Raw genomic sequence first — 17,485 nt, 5'->3', positions numbered from 1 at the left:
AACTATGGTAATCATTTTACTTCCTGTTCCCATGAAGTCATCAAAGATGTGCAGACTCAGTGTTATCCTGTTCCCACAAACTCCATTAAACACATGCCATGCTCCATTACTCCATTAAATTGGAGTAATGGCAACGCAACTGCTCAACACATTTGTTTGTTTAAGAAAAATAAAATGGGGCCCTCCTGTGGTTGCAGAAATGAGCAACTCTGTGAACCAGCATTCCTTAATTAAACTTTAAAAATAACCAAATAGATTACATTCTAAGATGGTGAGAACGGATGCAGACTCAACTACAGTAATCCAAAATATTCTTTATCTCTTCAAGCATGAATTTCTTTGCAGGCAAATAAGAACAAGTAGATAAGGTTTCATGGAAAGAGAGAGTCAGTAATGAGCAGAAGACAGATAAAACCACACACTTGTGTACATGTAAATGACTTGTCCTCTAACAGATAAACTAGTCTTTGTATGTCCTTCAAATAATTACAGTTGTTTTTGGGTAAAACCTCATGACTTAGCCTGCAACTGAGTCTGTTTTGTCATGATCTTTCCCCTCACATACATTCAAAGAGCTTGCTGTGATTCCGTGGTTTAATGAGGACAGAGTAAAAAACTGAATTTCTGATGTTATTTCGGAAATTAGAAAGCAGCATGGTCCTTCACAGCCTGATGCACTCTGGCTTGAGCTCTAAGAAAGCAGAAAAAGCACTGAAGTGATGGACATAGAGAAAGACATGAATGGATAGAAAAAGATGTGAAGAACGGAGGACACTGGCAATGGGCACTGTAACAAAGATAATTGTGCTGCAGCCAGAGGCCTCAGTCCTTTTCCAGCTGTTGGAGTCGGGTCAGGCTGCCTGCAGCTGCTCCATATGTTGCTGGAGAAGCTTCTGGGGAAGAGCTTGGTCCTCAAAAGAATGGAAGAAGCCCAGAAGCAAGTTCCAGTAGTCAGACAGCTCCAAGTGCTCAGACACTTTGAGCTGTGACAGAAAGAAACTACATTTCTGTTTCTTTACGAGTAATGATTCATATTATCTTGTTCTTTTTCTGTATGTTTATCAAATATTTTAAGTGTGATTTACTGGTAGAGCGAATCATCTGTTTAAATAGTGCAGTTAAATGTAAAATTGACAGAATAGCTCATATAGATACAGTAATGGGTTTTTTTATTGGAATAAATATTAGAAAAACATCCTGCCTTTACCATGTTCGTCTAAACTAATTTACTTGCAGAAGGAAAGAGAAGATCAACAAAAGGAAAAGCTTTTCAAGACTGGCGTTGATTAAATTACAATTTTTTTTAAATATGTGACAATGCCACCAACTATTTTTCTGAGTAATTGAACACATGTAAGTCCTCTCCCGTGATGCCAATCTTTGGCTTTTGTTTTGACCCTTTAGCAATCTTGTAAACCTGCAATATTGTATTTAAAATGAGAGTCAGAAACATAGAAACAACTTATAGTAATTTTCAAAATAAGTTCATCCATTGGGTCAATATTCCCTTTATATTTCTGTATATAGAGGCTACTACTTGATATTGAGATTATCATATTTTACGGTAGGCTACTATTCACACTTCATCGATGCTACTATTCAAATAGTCAAACAGGGACTTTATGTTTCCATGTGATATATCAATTTAAATGTTATCAGGTTACCTGTTTATTTGCATATGGTCATATGCTAGGACACACTCACTACTGAGTTACAGTTGGAATTACATCTATATGCTCAGCCTGTATCTCTTCACACCTAGACTGAGGACCGTCTGCTGCTCACTCTCTTGCTCATTTTTTTTTATACAGTAAAAAACTTGGATTTGCCTACAACAAGTCCTGAAAATGTGCTCATTTTGCAGTGTAAAATGTTGCTTCATTTTCTTCAATTTGCTCTTTTTGGTAAGTAATGTGGGTATTTCTGTAAATTAATGAGTAAGTGTTGGGGACAGCAATAATTGATAACATTGATGATTCAAATAATAAATGGGCTAAATTAAGTGGGATTCAAAAATGGTCATGAGTATTAGTAGTAGTGTTAGTAGATAAAAAAGAAACAAACTACTTCATGTTCATGATTTTCAGATTTTATCCTAAACTGTTATATAGTATTTATTTTGGATTGATATGAGTAGTACATTGAATTAATCGCACATGGCAAAAATGTCCCACCTATATCTTTCAGCAAATTATTAGACAAAATCTATATCTTCCTCCTTTCAATGATGTAGTTCCACACTGCTGACTGGCATGAACTCAGCAGCAGAACTGGGTTTATAATGTTACTATTCAAAGCACACTGCACTGATTTTCAGCTGTTCAATTTGTTTTTCAGGCATCTGGAGTTACTCTCATCATTATCGGAGTACAGCAACACTTGACTTACTCACAGATGGGATCTTTTGCAGGGAGCGGCCTGTCTAAAATCGCTATAGTCCTCATTGCAGTGGGTGTCACCATAGTCCTCATCTCCCTCTTGGGCCATTTGGGGGCATTCTTTGATAACTATTCTATGGTGGCTTGTGTAAGTAACATACAGTAATGCTCCATAATGAGTTAAATGTCTTTTCATACATTTGAATAAGAACCTGTGGAACAATTTTGGGAGGATGTTGGATGTCGATATTTTCTAGATTAAAATGTGCCACTTACAGTTTCGTTGTTTTTATGTTTTTTTTAAGCCATATGGGACATGACTGACCTCTAACAATGCTCACTGTGTTTCTTTATGAACTAGTTCATCTGCATCCTGATCATCATTATCATTTTGGAGATACTCTCAGGGGCTATCTTTTACGTATTTCGCAGCAGGGTGAGACACTCAAATCCTGAGAGGTCAAGGTCAAAACATTAACAATGTTTCTCAGGGCATCTAAAACGTTGTTTATCATTACAATAAGTAAAGCTCTGGTGCCGATCATAAAGACATTTTAATCTTCTTAATTATCTCTGTAGACTGTCCTCCTAAAGAGTGCCAAAAATGCTATCGACTACCACAGCAAAGCACGAAAGGTGATCCATGAATACAGCCCGGAGAAGAGACACACCATAGACCGAATCCAGGAAAAGGTGACACGTAGAGATTTATGTATTTGACACATCATTTCAAAAGTGGACTTTTCTCAAATTCCCACACAGGAAACTTTAAAAGATTTTTTTTTCCTAAAACAATATGCACATGCCCATATGTACACTGAATTGTTTTTTTACAGTGCACCATGAATAGACAGATCCACAAACACTAGTGCACTCTTCTCTTGATGTATTATAAACTATGTTGCAGTTCAGATGCTGTGGCGCAGACGGCCCCACTGACTGGTCCAGCAGTGTGGGCTGGGAGAACCATGATGCCGTGCCAGATTCCTGCTGCGTGGAGAAGAGTCAGGGTTGTGGACAGAACAAGGATAAAGTACACACAAAGGTCAGCTGGGAAATCTCATTTCAAGTTTACAGCCATTTCATGGCATTTCTGTGAACAAATGATTGTAGAGTATGAGATGAAGCGTATTTTATGACTTACTTTAAGATTGTGCTCCTCCTCAGGGTTGTATCGCGGCCATCAGGATCTTCCTGTTGAAAAACCTGGTGTGGGTCGGTGCTGTCTGCATTGCTCTTGGTGTCGGAGAGGTAAATACTTTAAATACCTGATAAGTCAAAAGTGCCATAAATGTATCTAAAGAAAAACAAAAAAAACACATGTATTTCCCTGAATGATTTAGTGATTTATTAAATTATCTACATACCGGTCAAACGTTTGGGGTCACTTGGAAATTTCCATTCCAGACAGAATGCCGGCTGAGAGCAGTTGCATTGTTTTTTTAATCAGGGCAGCAGTTTTCAGATTACATTATGTGCTTACATAATTGCAAAAGGGTTCTCGACTGTTGTAGAAAGAAGTGGCAGATCTTTAATGCTATATCTACATTGTCCATTATCAGCAACCATTCATCCAATGTTCCAAAGGCACATTCTGTTTACTAAACTTATATCATTTTAAAAGGCTAACTGAGAAAACATTGGAGAACCCTTTTGCAATTATGTAAACACATAATGTAATCTGAAAACTGCTGACCTGGTTAAAAAAAAACAATGCAACTGATCTCAGCTGGTATTCTGTCTGTAATGGAGTGGAATGGAAATTTCTAAGTGATCCCAAACTTTTGACCGGTAGTGTATATGCAATTTCACCAATTTGCATGTGAAAATATTAATGTAGGCAATGGTATTGAAGACATTTGAAAAGTAAGTCGAGGATGGCATGAATGATAATAAAGCCTATCTCATCCTGTTTGCCCCAGGTGGAGAAATCCAGAATTAATTGAATTTACAGAGAGAGAAAAGAACCTTTTTGACCTGTCTTTGAGTTCATTTGCTGCCAGTAACTTAAAACCTTTTTACCTATTACAGGTTTTCGGAGTAGTTGTCGGGGTGTGCTTGTGTATAATCTTAAAACAAAAAAACTATGAAAACATAAGATGATGCATCTCATGCGCTCCCTCGTCACGGCCAAGCACAGCCGACTTCCTACATCACTGACATATTTGATCTATTTTATTTGCTTTTCAAGTGTATTCAATTGTTAAACAAAAGTTGTAATGTACTACCTGTGAGTGCAAAAAATCAATAAAGAAATTGTAAAAAAAAAAGAAAGAATATAAAGTGACATAAAGATTAAACATGTAGTTTACATGAACATGTCATTGATATGTTTAAAAACAACTAAAAGGTACCTTATTGCTACTTTCATGCTTGCCAACTGTGACTATTTCAACAAGTTATCTGACAAATGGAAATCTTTTAGTCTATTATGGTCTATGTCATTGAAACAACTGTTATAATAGTCTCATGTTTACATTTCATGCTGAATATTTTCAATAAATGTATGATACATTCTGGCTGAGTGGTTCAATTTGCATGTTTCATTTTGGCATATTACCTTTTGATCATTTGAGCTAATTTTGAATGTAAATTACAGATGAACAGTTCAGCGTGGACAGTAATCTATAGTGACGAAGTTTCACTTTCGGGATTGCTCAGGTGCCGCCGGATATTCCACCGAATGTCCCTCATTTCTGCCGGTTGTCCGTCACCTTCCGCTTTCTTTGTGTTGGCATTCTAGACTTTGGTTGATTTATGAGGACTATGGTTAACTGCTCCTTATGAGGACTATGGTTAACTGCTCCTCAGATCTCTGCAGGGTAAATCCAGACAGCTAGCTAAACTATCTGTCCAATCTGAGTTTTCTGTGGTACGGCTAAAACAACCTGTTGAACGTACATGTTCCACCAAAACAAGTTCCTTCCCGAGGCTATTTTGCAGAGGCATTGTTTCTCCAGTCTGGTGCTTTGCACCCCCCAAGACGATTGTGGTTGGTTTAAAGAAATGCCAATAAACCAGAGCATGTTTTTCTCGCATCCCAGAATACTGTGTGGACCTCCCCAGCGCTGTGGAGAAGATCTGGCAACGTGCACCTGATAAAATTCTGTCACTTCATGTAGATGATTGCTCTTCTGAGCACAAAATAATTTCTGAGATGTCATTTATAAAACCTAAAAAATGACATTTTTCAGCCCTGTGGACCTTTGAACTAAACTGGTTCAGACTGTGCATCTAGTCTCTAGTCTGCAGTCGAGGATGAGGATGAGAGCCACAGGTCATCAGATTATTGCCATCTTTAAATCTGTCAGAGTGGCAAACTCAGCCAAAACAGTGGCTAAAACAATAAGGGCATAATGCCAACAATTGTTGTATGGTGTTGAATGTTACTAACTGTTTGACTAATAATCAAAATATTTTCACTTAACGTTTTATGGGAAAGGGTTTTGAGTGACTGCCCCATTTTACCTGACTGCATCAGCTAAAATGGGATTAGAAATGAAGCAAAAGTGGGAGATTTTTCTTAAGTAAAACCAGCATGTTTCTGGGCTACCAGATGAAAAAAACACACGAGTTACTATGCTATTTAATTATTTAATGGGTGTGCCACTAGGCGATTTAAGTAATAAACTACGTTTCCCAGAATCCCCCTACGGGAAATACGTCCGCTCTCAAAATCGGTCCGACTCTAGCAAATCCCGTATCAGCACGAAAAGTAACGTGTGCGCCAGACACCCAGAAAACTGACTGAAAAACACGAGTTTATCAGCAACATTTACACTAAAATCAAAGGTAAAGGACCGTTTTATTGCTTTATTATTTACGACCACCACCAGTCTTAATATCTGCTCTGTATCAAAACACACAAGCTAAGCTAACAGACTGTGTGTGTAGCATTTAGCCCATATACTGTAACGTTATAAAAGTCTATGATTTAGCTAGCCAGTCAGCATACGTTTACTCGACTCCAGCTAGCTGTCTGGCTGAATATTGTGGAAACTGTATTACTGTGAATTAAGCAAAAGTACAAACTATACTGCTTAACTTGCATTCACACAAGTAACAAGTAAGTGACAGAGGTTTATATTATTTAAATATTAAAGATATCCTTTCTAAATGGATTTTTTCTGTCTTACTTAATGAGCAGCATGTCAGAGGCTTTAATCAGGCGAATACAGGAGCTGGAGGCAGACCTGAAGAAGCTCAAGTCCCAGCTGAAGGAGAGGAGTGAAGCTGGAGATGATCCATCTCCTAATGAACACACAGACTGCAGACCTGATCCTAACACCAGCAGCAGTAAAAAGGGTAAGAAAGCAGGCAAAGAGCGTCCCTTTGACTTTTCCGCCCACCCTTGGCGCCATGTGGCCCTGCGGCTGGCTTACCTGGGATGGTCCTACCAGGGGTTTGCAGTTCAGGAGAACACAGACAACACCGTGGAGGCCAGAGTCTTTGAGGCTTTGCTGAAGACGCGGCTGATACAGGACAGACAGAGCTCCAACTACCATCGGTGTGGACGCACTGATAAAGGAGTCAGTGCTTTTTCCCAAGTGAGTTCACTGAGACTCAAATTATAATTTATGGACTACATAGGGAGATTATAACTATATGAATGGTGCTCCAGTTTGTTGCTCCAAAATCAAACAAAAACAATTGAATGGCCTGCATACATTAACACTGTTTCTTCTCCACAGGTCATAACTATTGATTTGCGCTCCACGCAGTTTTGTGGAGGACCTGGCGTCACAGTCCCTGAACATGTTGATGTTAGTGCCAAGAATAAAGCTACTGGCTCTGAGCTTCCATATGTGAAGATGCTGAACAGAGTCCTGCCCCAGGACATTAGGATCTTGGACTGGGCGCCAGTAGCAGAGGGCTTTAGTGCACGCTTTGACTGTCAGTCCCGCACGTACCGGTACTACTTCCCTCGCGGATCCTTGGATGTGACGTTGATGGCAGATGCTGCAAAAAGGTGGGTGAAGCGAAAAAGTGATGAACACTGATGTCACCGCTAAAAGTCACAGTTCTGATTTTAGGGCCTCTTAACACCCAACAGATACGAGGGCACTCATGACTTTCGCAACCTGTGCAAAATGGATGTGGGCAACGGAGTCCTGCAGTTTGAGAGGACCATCTTGTCAGCATCAGTCAAGCCTGTGCAGCCTCAGCACATCAACTGCACAGACCAATATGACCTCTTTATATTTGAGATCAAAGGACTGGCCTTCCTTTACCACCAGGTATCAAGAGACATTCACTTAGTGTTTTTCCCCCCCTCTATTTTTTACATCTCTGCTTAGCGAAACAATATGTTAATTTCAAGCCATTGTATCCCTTGTAAATTAGGCCTTTATAGAGTAATAACACAATATTTTGAATCAGTAACAGTAAGACTAATTTAGATGCAATCTCTTGTGGAGCTAATTTGAATACTTTGATTAATGACATTTGCAGTCAATACTGGGGTGAAATTCCTGTTGTGTTATGCTGCAGGTACGATGCATGATGGCATTGCTTCTCCTGATTGGCCAGAAACTGGAAGCACCGGAGATAATTAATCAGCTTCTGGATGTTCAGAGTAACCCCAGGAAGCCCCAGTACAGGTGAATGGACTGCTGTTTTACAGGTTGTGCATTGTGTCTTTATTTGGTTCTACGAGAAGTCGTCAAAATCGACTGACTTTATTATTCCCAAACTGGGAAAGAACTGTGTAACAGCAGCAAGATACAAGAACATGCACACATTGGAGATGTTCCGATACCAATACCAGTATCGGTATCGGCTCCGATACTGCCTAAAACGCTGGTATTGGTATCGAGAAGTACTGGAGTTAATGCACCGATCCGATACCAGGTAATAAAGCCCTAAAGAAAATCTACGTTAAAGTAGATTATTTATGTTCTTTTTCCGTTATAACTGACTGTCAAACTGGACAATAAAAGAAAGTTCTGTGGCGTTCATTGTTTCACAAAGATAGAAATAATATCACATCCATACAGGGATAGTAGTGTACAGTTGTTAAAACATAATAAAATATATGACACACTGGTATTGGATCGGTACTCGGTATCGGGCGATACGCAAGTTCAGGTATCGGAATCTGTATCTGGAAGCAAAAAATGGTATTGGGCCATCTCTAGCACACATACAGAAAATACAAGGAATATACTAAAAATAATAAATAAGATAACAAAAGATAAAATACCAGAACACCTACTCAAAAATATACTTAGAGGAATGAAAAGAAGGTACATATATATACATGTGTAGAATACAAATCTATAATAAAATAAAATATGAAAAAATATGAAGTAACCAGTGTGCAAGTAGCATGATAGTGCAGTATTGTAATGTGTGAGCTCGAGTGTGATATCACATCCATGTCGAAAAACGAATAACCGCGGGTTGTTGCGTTCTTTTTGTCACACAATACTACGAGTCGGAGAAAAGATGGATTTTTGTAACATTTTTAGTAACATTTAGGATTCTATTCACCCAGTTATTGACATATTACACACATATATTTCACAGTTTGATACATGAAAATTAAATTTTGTTTAACGTTAACGTTAGGCTACTGCTCTGCTTTCTGCTCAAGACTCGGCTTAAAGCATTGTTGTCATATAGCAACCGAGCGTCTCTAGCCAATTTCAGCTGCACAAGCTACAAAATAACTAATTAGGCGGTATTTAAGACTAGCGACATGCCTATAGGTAGCAGTATACAGTGCTATGTGTACGACTTCTTCATTTGGTTACAACAACGACAAAAGTGCTTAAAATTGTAGAAAACCACAATGTTTACTATGTGTGATGCACGTATATACGACCTCGGTGGCGTTCTTTTTGCAACTTCCGGTTCGTAACTTGACGACTCGTAAATCGACTTCGGTGGACAAAAAGAACGCACCATTATCTCACACACAGCTGGGAATTATTGTACAGTTTTATGGTATGTGGCAGGAATGATTTCCTGCAGCGGTCCGTGCGTCATCGAAGCGGTCAGAGCCTTATAGAGAAGGTGCTCCGCTGTTGGACCAGTGTGTAGTATAAATAATAAATCTCCTGTGCAAACAAAATCCAGAATAGTAAAAATATTACAGTTGCATCTATATGAATCTTTCTTAAAGATCTCCCTTCTTGTCTCTAGCATGGCAGTAGACTACCCGCTGGTGCTGTACGACTGCCACTTTGAAGGTTTGAGCTGGAAACAGGAGAATGAAGAGGTGAGCCACGTCCTGTCGGCACTGCAACAACACTGGACCCAGAGTGCAGTCAAGACCCACGTCCTCCATGGGATGATCCAGGGTTTGGAGGCCATAGGTGAGATGAACAGACCCTGACAACCTCAACATTTTCAATTTTAGCCTGTTAAATTTGGGATTTTGAAATAGACCCCCACAGGGCCGGACTTGGATAATAATCTAATATCCGCCCAGACTGTTTTTCTGTTTTTGCTAATACCATATTTTTGTTTCATTACTACACACAAAAGCTGCTTTATACAGACTAAACTGACTTGACTCTATGTCGTATTTGGTGAGAATAATATGGATGGTCTCAATACAATGAGGAATAGTTGTAGACTTGCATGCCGAGTGTGTAGTACTGCTGCACTATTGTGTTCTCATGTAGCACCATTATTACTGCCTCCACAGTATTATATTTATATTTTATATGCATTTTTAACATATACTGCATACATTATTTAAAGGTACCTACATCCTAGGGTGTAATTTCCACTTTCAAATTATTTTTGTTATTTTTAAGTCTCAGTGATTGGGCCCTATTTTAAGCAATAAAGAAAGTAAGACATTTTCTTCTTATACACAGTTTAGTACTATTCTTTCTGGCAGAATTTATCACTATGATCAACTGAATTATTTCCTGGATTTTGTATCACCATAGTCCCTATAAATGTATCTAGAAATGCAGGAAATGGGATTCAAATCGGTAAAAAAAAATTCTGGCGGAGAACCCCCAAACCCCCTGTTTTGTGTCCCACCCATTTCTCAAACCAAAGTTACACCCTTGCCTACACCCTTATGTATCCTTTCAATACTTTGCTTAGACCCAGTCAATAATACACATCAAAATGTTGGACGGGTATAAATTGTTTCACTTCTCTCCATCTACAGGTGGTGTGTCCTCTAATCATTGCTGGCTAGTAGAAGGCAGCAAGCAGAGAAACTACAGGCCCCTGCTGGAGCGTCCATGCTGCGAGAGCCTGGAGTCCAGAATAAACCATTTTGTCAAAAGAGGCAGGCTTGAGCGGGAGGAAGGGGAGAATGGAGGTGAAATGGTCCACAGAGGGAAAAGGTCCAAACATTCTCACAAATCCCCTAGTCTGCCTGTTTCTTCAGAGATGACATTGTCAACACAAAGTACGGATCAAAAAGCAGGAGATTAATATTTTTTTCTCCAGGAGAATGGACTTGGCAAAATATATTTTGTAGTCATTTTTGTTGATGCAAAAACATTGTATTTACATTTTGTTTTAGGAAACGTATTCACATGTTCATTCATGCAAATCTTTGTTTCGCTTTGAAATAAACACGTTTTTGGAGAAAGTAGCTGTCGTCGAGTTTGGTTTTCAACACAGTAGTAACGTTAGCACCTCAAGTTGTGAATGGGGGAACTCGAAATTAGCTAGGCGGAACTGACGTAAGAGATGTCGGAAGATTTTTGAGGTGGCGCTTGTCCAGCTAAGAAGCTAGCTAGGTCGTAGCAATCAGTTGAGTTACAGTTAAAGTCAGAGTTACAGACAGCAATATCCAGCGACAGGACTGTCTCTAACATTTTCATCTGACTGCATGTTTGATAGGACGGAGTAGAAATGGCCGCGGCTTCGTTTTATTGCATATTTGTGGTCGTTTTGACCTGATCAATACTTGTGCTAACGTTAGCTTTTTAGCAATCCTGGTTGTTTACTGCACTAGCCCAACCACTGTGGCTCTGCACGGGTTCCCACTGTACATTCAGTTGATTTAAGGAGTATCACACGTTTACGAGGTAAATGCATAATAGGAGTCTTTGTGGATAACGGTATCAAAACAACCGAGCTGTCAGGGTTTATTTTGATGTTTAATCAAGAATAACTTTAAAGCTGTCAAAGCAACTCAAGTTTGCTTGTGGTACATTAACTGAATGTAGCTTAGCACCTCCACAGCAGGGGGCGTACTGTTCTAGACATTGTATCTGGAAATATCTAGGTGTGTGTGTGTGTGTGTGTGTGTGTGTGTGTGTGTGTGTGTGTGTGTGTGTGTGTGTGTGTGTGTGTGTGTGTGTGTGTGTGTGTGTGTGTGTGTGTGTGTGTGTGTGTGTGTGTGTGTGTGTGTGTGTGTGTGTGAGTGAGTGAGTGAGTGAGTGAGTGAGTGAGAGTGTATATAATTTATGTATAGCCTGTTTGTTTGTCAGTTCCTTTTAAGTATTTTGTACTTGTAGTGAGAAGTTCTAACATTTGTATTGCTCTTATTTACAAACAAATCCAGCTTAAGCCAATCTACAAGTTGCTTTTTTATGCCATAATTTTTTTTATTCAGTTTCTAGGAGTCGCCATAAACAGTTGCAGTAACAGTATTGTTACTTTACTGCTTGAATACATAATTTAGTGTCTTTGCTTCAAGATGTTCCTGGTGGGGCTGACAGGAGGTATCGCCTCAGGGAAAAGCGCAGTGTCGTCGATGCTGCGGGAGCTTGGGTGCCCCATTATTGATGCTGATGTTGTGGCCAGGAAAGGTAGGTGAATGTCTCTCCCTGCAAACTATTTAGAATTGCAAAGTGAATACAAATTCAGTTGGAATACCAGACCAAACAGTCATCCAGCCGAACCCTCAAATAAAATCAGATGTGGGAATTGGGATCAGCCACATCATGTCCCACATCACTGACGAATAATGTTTATTAATATTTTGAAATGGACATAAAGGAGGTGGGCCTGTAGGAGGTTAATAAAGACAAACGCTTGTAGGGATCAATCATGACGGCTTTCTCTGCTGACGGCAGGGATGATGATGTAGTTATGTGGTGGAGATAAAAAGGTCACAGAACTGGGTGAAAAGTGCACAGAGGCATGTAGGAGAAAATATAAGTCATTAGGCTAAATATTGAATTAAACTGGTTATTGAGTCTGTTACAAATTTAAATGTTTTCTCCCTTTCCCTCCTATGTATCTTTTGCTTGTGTGCCATTTTTAAACGTCTTATACTTACTGGTTTTGTCAATCATTCTATGTGCTACAGTATTGCATTATTGACCACAAAAGAATAATTTAAATTTATGTTATTTGATACATTGTTTTGTTAATTAAAAAAAAAATTATACCAAATGTTACTGCCTTTTCTTGATAAACAGTTGTGGAGCCGCACACTCCTGCCTATTCTCGCATCGTCTACCACTTTGGGCCAGAGATCCTACTCGAGAACGGGGAGATCGACAGGCAGAAGCTGGGTCAGCTCATTTTCGCCAACGAGGAAAAGAGGAAGCTGCTGAACTCCATCACTCACCCAGAGATCCATAAAGCAATGCTCAAAGAGATCCTGTTCTACTTTCTCAGAGGTGAGGGAGGAGTTAGGCTCAGTTATCGGTTACCAGGGAAAAGTGAAGTCAGCCAAGGCTGTTTTTTAGTGCAGCGCTGGGCATTAGGGTTTTAGGCGGTTTCTCACAAAGCTGTATAAATTGCTTTTCGTGAGCCAAATAGCAAGATATTTTAGAATATTCCCAATATTTTACGAAATAGAAGGTGAAGGTCACTGAGATAAAAGTAGTAAAAAAAAAAGTTGCTGCATACGAGACTTTTGCTGTAAACATCTTAAACCATAACTTTCAAAAAATACATCACCAGCCGTGACTCCTACTTGCTACATTAATTCTTTAGCAACTCAAGATATCTCAAGTGCCTTAAAATAAACTTCTCACGGAGCACTTGTATGTTGTTAAAAAAACTTAATTGGGTAACCGGTGTTTTCACAATGTTAGCGTGTAAAATGTGTTTACACTTATTTATTCTGTTTCACAATCCTCTTTTTGTCGCCCTAGGATACCGCTATGTGGTGCTGGATGTGCCCCTTCTTTTTGAAACCAGACGCCTGACTCGGTTTCTAAACCACACTGTAGTAGTTTACTGGTAAGACCGCTGCTCACTTTTCCCCACCTTCCCACATCACATTTTTAATGTGATGTTTGTTTACAGGTTACATATTTTCTTTTTGTTTGTTTTTGACACAATCTGGTAATTAGGCCCAGTTTTGTGAGTTATTGGTTACCTCTCTCCAACCCTCTGTGTGTCTTATTAGCATGATTCACTGCTTCTGGAGTTTTTAACAAGGCACCCTGGCTGCTCCATAAATAACTTCCATTGTCGGTTACCTTCCAGTGACCCTGCCACTCAGCTTTTGCGTCTGATGCAGAGGGACGGCCTGACCCAGGAGCAGGCCGAGCAGCGCGTGGCGGCACAGATGCCGCTCAATGAAAAGCGCGGCCTGGCCAATCACGTTATTGAGAACTCTGGCAGCCGAGAGGACACCCACCGACAGGTCCTGAGATTGCACACAAAGCTGGAGGACTCCATGGACTTCCTTTTAGTAAGGGTCATTGCTATTGTTGCCACTACTGGTCTGGGTGGGATACTGCTGTATGCAGCCAAGTTACTTTTGTCCTAACAGAGGACAGTGAGGGGAAGAAAGAGTTTGGTCCAGGATGCGGTCAAAGATGAATAGAAGCAGGCGAAGGCACGTGGGGAGGGCCTGATGCAATTTACTGTGAGATTAGTTTCACAGCACCCACCACTACAGTTCAGTGGGATGTGCTCTGTTTGCAATTAACACTGACTTACATTATTGACACAACAAGCACTGACAAATGCGGTTTAGTGTGAAGGGTTTGAATGTGCAATTTCAGTTGGTTTTACTCGGAGACATTAAAAACAAGAAGGTGATACCTTAGGCCGTACAAGCTTCCCGATGCTCTCAGCGATTACAGTTTGGTGCCTAAAAACTGGCTAAACTTTTTATTTTGTTGCAGCAGTTAACACATAACTAACATCAGTAAAAAAGTTAAAACTCATTGCAGAATCTAAAAGATTTTATTTTGTTATACCTTTTTGTACCCCACGAAGATATCCAAATTAGACATTTTTGGTGATAGCGTACAAAAGAAGGAGTAAACGGCTGTACATTCTTATAAACTATTGATGTGCAGATGTCACTGTTTTTTGTTCCTTTAATTTATTTGCAATTTTCATATTTGCATATAATATATTGCATACATTTTTAGTGCAAAATGCCAGTGCTATCCCCAGTGATGACTACATTTTAAAAGATATTTTTCAATGGAAAATCATATAAAAAATAGTAAAATGCCCAATATGAATGATTGGATGCTTACAAAATATGTTATGGTTATATGTCATTGACCTGTATAATGAAGATATATGACAGAATGTATTTGACAATCCATTTTTAATGGGAACTGAGTGAATTTAAATGAAGTAACAGACTTAATATATATATCACTGTATTTTCTTACACTTGAAGCTGCCCTCTGTAAATACTACTGTAAGTCTGACTTTGTTTTTCTGTGCATGCTCACATGTAACTAAAACAAATTTCTAACATTTGCGGCTTAACTGAAATATAAATTATCCAGAACGACTGTTTTAAAGTAAACTGTCACATGTTGTCTATTTTAAAATTTTAGATTTAGTGTTTGATGCCCTTCATCCTGAACATAAATTATTATACAATATTCACTGTGCAGAATGATGATTCTGCAGTTTGGCAGTAAAAGGCTGTTTTTAAATTCATCTAATTACGAAAACGTATTTCTGTGGTCGCTTTTAAAGTTTAATACATTTTTGTAGTTTAGATTAGTTAATGAAGAAATTAAAGGGGTTAGAGGGGTACTCCAGCGATTTAGCATTGGAGTTGAGGGACATGGTCAAAATTGAGATAGAATGACATTTTGCCACTATTATGGGTCAAACTGCAAAAACACGAGCAATCGTGTATTACTGAAAAGGAGCAAATCATCACCTTTGAGAAGTTGGCATTTTTGCAACAACAAAAAATTATTTGAAAAGATTTTTTTTTTTTTTGCAGTTGATCAACTAGGTGTAATTGATTAATAGACAAAAAAAATGAAATGTGATGCATCAATTAAATATTCTTTGCGAAAGACATTGATTTAATTAGATCCTACAGGATAATGTGTTCTTCAGGAGTAGAAAAAAAAATGAAGTTAACGGTCAGTTGTGATGTCCTTGCTCCCGTCCATATTAGAGCTAAGGCATGAAAATTCAGGCCCAGAGGCAGGCGTGGTGACATCATCCTGGCACTAAGGTCTCACGAGCCTGCCTGGCTCACTTGGCTCTGTCTAAAGCCCCTACTGGTCTGCTATTTGTTTTTATCAAGGCACAGCAGAATTAATGCAAAGTGACTCGGGCTGTGGTGGGTGGCAGGCAGTGAACCTGCAGTGAAAGACTGCATAGCTACACATATATTTACAACACAAAATCCCATCCACAATGATCTTTTGCAAAACATGCAAACAGTACATACAGGTGTCAACGTAATACACACAATCACACTGTAACATAATCAATCCAGGGTTGTCCGTCTTTCAGTCATAATGAAGAACATGGTTTATTCTTTATTCTTAGTGGTTGCTTTCTTTAAAAAAAAAACTGTCTCTGTCGTGATCCAAAGGTTAACATGCTTTCCTGGGCAGCCAGCTGTTCGGCAGAGATTTCCAAGTTTGCCTTTTCTCCTTTTCTTTCTCAGACACACAGGCCAGATGCAGAGCGTGGAAGGAAGACTATATCTGTACCAGCAAGTGTGAATGCTCCAGGCAGAGAAGGGTGGCGAAATCTCAGTCTGAATATAAATGGGGTTTAATTCTGAAGGTGTCGAGCTAAAAGGTGGAAGTCTAAAGTTGCCTTGTTAGACTTTGTAGAAGTGCATGGATACAAGCACAACCTGCCGCTTTATTGTGTGTGGTGGGTCCTCTCCGGGAGCAGAGCAAATGATTTCCTAATGGCAGGGGGTAAAGACTTCTATAATCTCACCATCATGTTCAGAGAGTTGGCCTACGGCACCACAGTGTGTCCACATTTTGAAATCTCCTATCTGAGTGGTTTTTCATCATTCCCCCCGCTTACTACCGTCACGGAAGGTAAAACCGCTTGGGCAAAGGCAGACAAAATAAATAGCTTTGCACCAAACTCAACTCTGGATAATTTACATTTTTTAATTATAACTATTGCATTAGTTTTGTTTTAAGTCTTAATTGTTTACTCCAGGGGTCATTTTTTTCCAGCACAACGAAAGGACATGCTGTCCTTGAGGGTAAAAGGCTTTCAGTATTCATCAGGGGTTGTTAAAAGCAATTCAGTTTTAGTGAATTAATATTTGTATTTAAATGTTAAATCCCCTACACATCCCTTCTCACTTTTTTGACAAATTAGACCTTCTATCAGGACTGTTTTGTTGCAGCTGTTAGGCTGGGACAACTTACCACTTTAGGATACTTATTGGGACATTAACCTTGCCCCAGGAGTAGGAGTGAATGGCCTTTAGTGGAATTGTTTAAACCAAAAATATACCAAATGATTTCTTAACCTCATACAGTCTACATCCCCCAGTACATTTACATTTTCCTGTGGGCCCTTTTCACAGAAGACATCTTGACATGTCACAGATGGAAAAGTACACATGTAAATAATAAAATTAATGATGGCTGAATTCCATTTAGCTGCTTCATTTCAGTGCCCCGATCAGGGGTGGAGCAACTTCTCAGATCTTTACTTGAAGCTATAATGCATACTTTCTGTGTCCCCCATGAGGAATTCTAAGTAATGACGTAGTTGCTAGTAGCCGGGGAGGACACGGAGGATTAAAAAAACATGATGGACTCTTTAGAAGAGGTAATTATCTTCACTGGAAGACACCAGTTTCTGAACATAGCCATACTGAGAAATACAGAGAGAGTTGTATGGACCTGATAGTCTTATTTAGCTTTGTATCAACTAATTTGGCAATGGCTTGAATGTAACGAACATTCATTAATATAAAAAAGTCACGCATTAAAGCTTTAAGTAAAAATAGTAATACAAGT

General features: G+C 39.2%; 3 protein-coding genes across 5 annotated transcripts; all 3 read left to right on the top strand.

The window, feature by feature from the left end:
- The first annotated feature begins 1,779 nt into the window (after window positions 1–1,779).
- LOC120551514 (CD63 antigen-like) lies at window positions 1,780–4,897 on the top strand. Its single transcript, XM_039788998.1, has 7 exons — window positions 1,780–1,904; window positions 2,338–2,526; window positions 2,740–2,814; window positions 2,958–3,071; window positions 3,286–3,423; window positions 3,546–3,629; window positions 4,410–4,897. Exons 1-7 carry the CDS (start codon window positions 1,848–1,850, stop codon window positions 4,479–4,481), a joined length of 729 nt encoding a protein of 242 aa, XP_039644932.1. The 5' UTR covers window positions 1,780–1,847; the 3' UTR covers window positions 4,482–4,897.
- A 1,143-nt stretch (window positions 4,898–6,040) lies between these two features.
- pus3 (pseudouridylate synthase 3) lies at window positions 6,041–10,947 on the top strand. 2 transcript variants are annotated; one of them, XM_039788994.1, is made up of 7 exons: window positions 6,041–6,170; window positions 6,526–6,925; window positions 7,070–7,347; window positions 7,432–7,615; window positions 7,869–7,978; window positions 9,525–9,697; window positions 10,513–10,784. In XM_039788994.1, the coding sequence occupies exons 2-7, from the start codon at window positions 6,527–6,529 to the stop codon at window positions 10,782–10,784; spliced, it is 1,416 nt and encodes a 471-aa protein (XP_039644928.1). In that variant the 5' UTR covers window positions 6,041–6,170; window position 6,526. The 2 variants fall into 2 exon arrangements, with proteins under 2 accessions (XP_039644928.1, XP_039644929.1); XM_039788995.1 differs by lacking the exon at window positions 6,041–6,170 and having other exon boundaries at window positions 6,527–6,925; window positions 10,513–10,947.
- A 108-nt stretch (window positions 10,948–11,055) lies between these two features.
- Window positions 11,056–16,597, top strand: dcakd (dephospho-CoA kinase domain containing). 2 transcript variants are annotated; one of them, XM_039788996.1, is made up of 6 exons: window positions 11,056–11,386; window positions 12,001–12,112; window positions 12,728–12,931; window positions 13,412–13,499; window positions 13,749–13,956; window positions 16,153–16,597. In XM_039788996.1, the coding sequence occupies exons 2-6, from the start codon at window positions 12,001–12,003 to the stop codon at window positions 16,264–16,266; spliced, it is 726 nt and encodes a 241-aa protein (XP_039644930.1). In that variant the 5' UTR covers window positions 11,056–11,386; the 3' UTR covers window positions 16,267–16,597. The 2 variants fall into 2 exon arrangements, with proteins under 2 accessions (XP_039644930.1, XP_039644931.1); XM_039788997.1 differs by lacking the exon at window positions 16,153–16,597 and having other exon boundaries at window positions 13,749–15,176.
- Window positions 16,598–17,485: the final 888 nt, after the last annotated feature.

The sequence above is a fragment of the Perca fluviatilis genome, chromosome 21 (genome assembly GCF_010015445.1).
Source record: "Perca fluviatilis chromosome 21, GENO_Pfluv_1.0, whole genome shotgun sequence".
In the NCBI taxonomy this organism is placed as follows: domain Eukaryota; kingdom Metazoa; phylum Chordata; class Actinopteri; order Perciformes; family Percidae; genus Perca; species Perca fluviatilis.
Note: the sequence above shows the minus strand (reverse complement) of the source record. Positions and strands in the feature narration are given on the sequence as shown.

What these genes read in the sequence shown, in the direction of transcription:
- pus3 (XM_039788995.1), top strand. Translation starts at nt 6,527, where the DNA reads ATGTCAGAGGCTTTAATCAGGCGAATACAGGAGCTGGAGGCAGACCTG. An exon ending in TGGCCTTCCTTTACCACCAG is followed by an intron (nt 7,616 to 7,868) that starts GTATCAAGAGAC and finishes GTTATGCTGCAG; the next exon opens with GTACGATGCATGATGGCATT. An exon ending in CCAGGGTTTGGAGGCCATAG is followed by an intron (nt 9,698 to 10,512) that starts GTGAGATGAACA and finishes CTCCATCTACAG; the next exon opens with GTGGTGTGTCCTCTAATCAT.
- LOC120551514 (XM_039788998.1), top strand. Translation starts at nt 1,848, where the DNA reads ATGTGCTCATTTTGCAGTGTAAAATGTTGCTTCATTTTCTTCAATTTG. An exon ending in AGGATAAAGTACACACAAAG is followed by an intron (nt 3,424 to 3,545) that starts GTCAGCTGGGAA and finishes GCTCCTCCTCAG; the next exon opens with GGTTGTATCGCGGCCATCAG. An exon ending in TTGCTCTTGGTGTCGGAGAG is followed by an intron (nt 3,630 to 4,409) that starts GTAAATACTTTA and finishes TACCTATTACAG; the next exon opens with GTTTTCGGAGTAGTTGTCGG.
- dcakd (XM_039788996.1), top strand. Translation starts at nt 12,001, where the DNA reads ATGTTCCTGGTGGGGCTGACAGGAGGTATCGCCTCAGGGAAAAGCGCA. An exon ending in CCTGTTCTACTTTCTCAGAG is followed by an intron (nt 12,932 to 13,411) that starts GTGAGGGAGGAG and finishes TTGTCGCCCTAG; the next exon opens with GATACCGCTATGTGGTGCTG. An exon ending in CACACTGTAGTAGTTTACTG is followed by an intron (nt 13,500 to 13,748) that starts GTAAGACCGCTG and finishes GTTACCTTCCAG; the next exon opens with TGACCCTGCCACTCAGCTTT.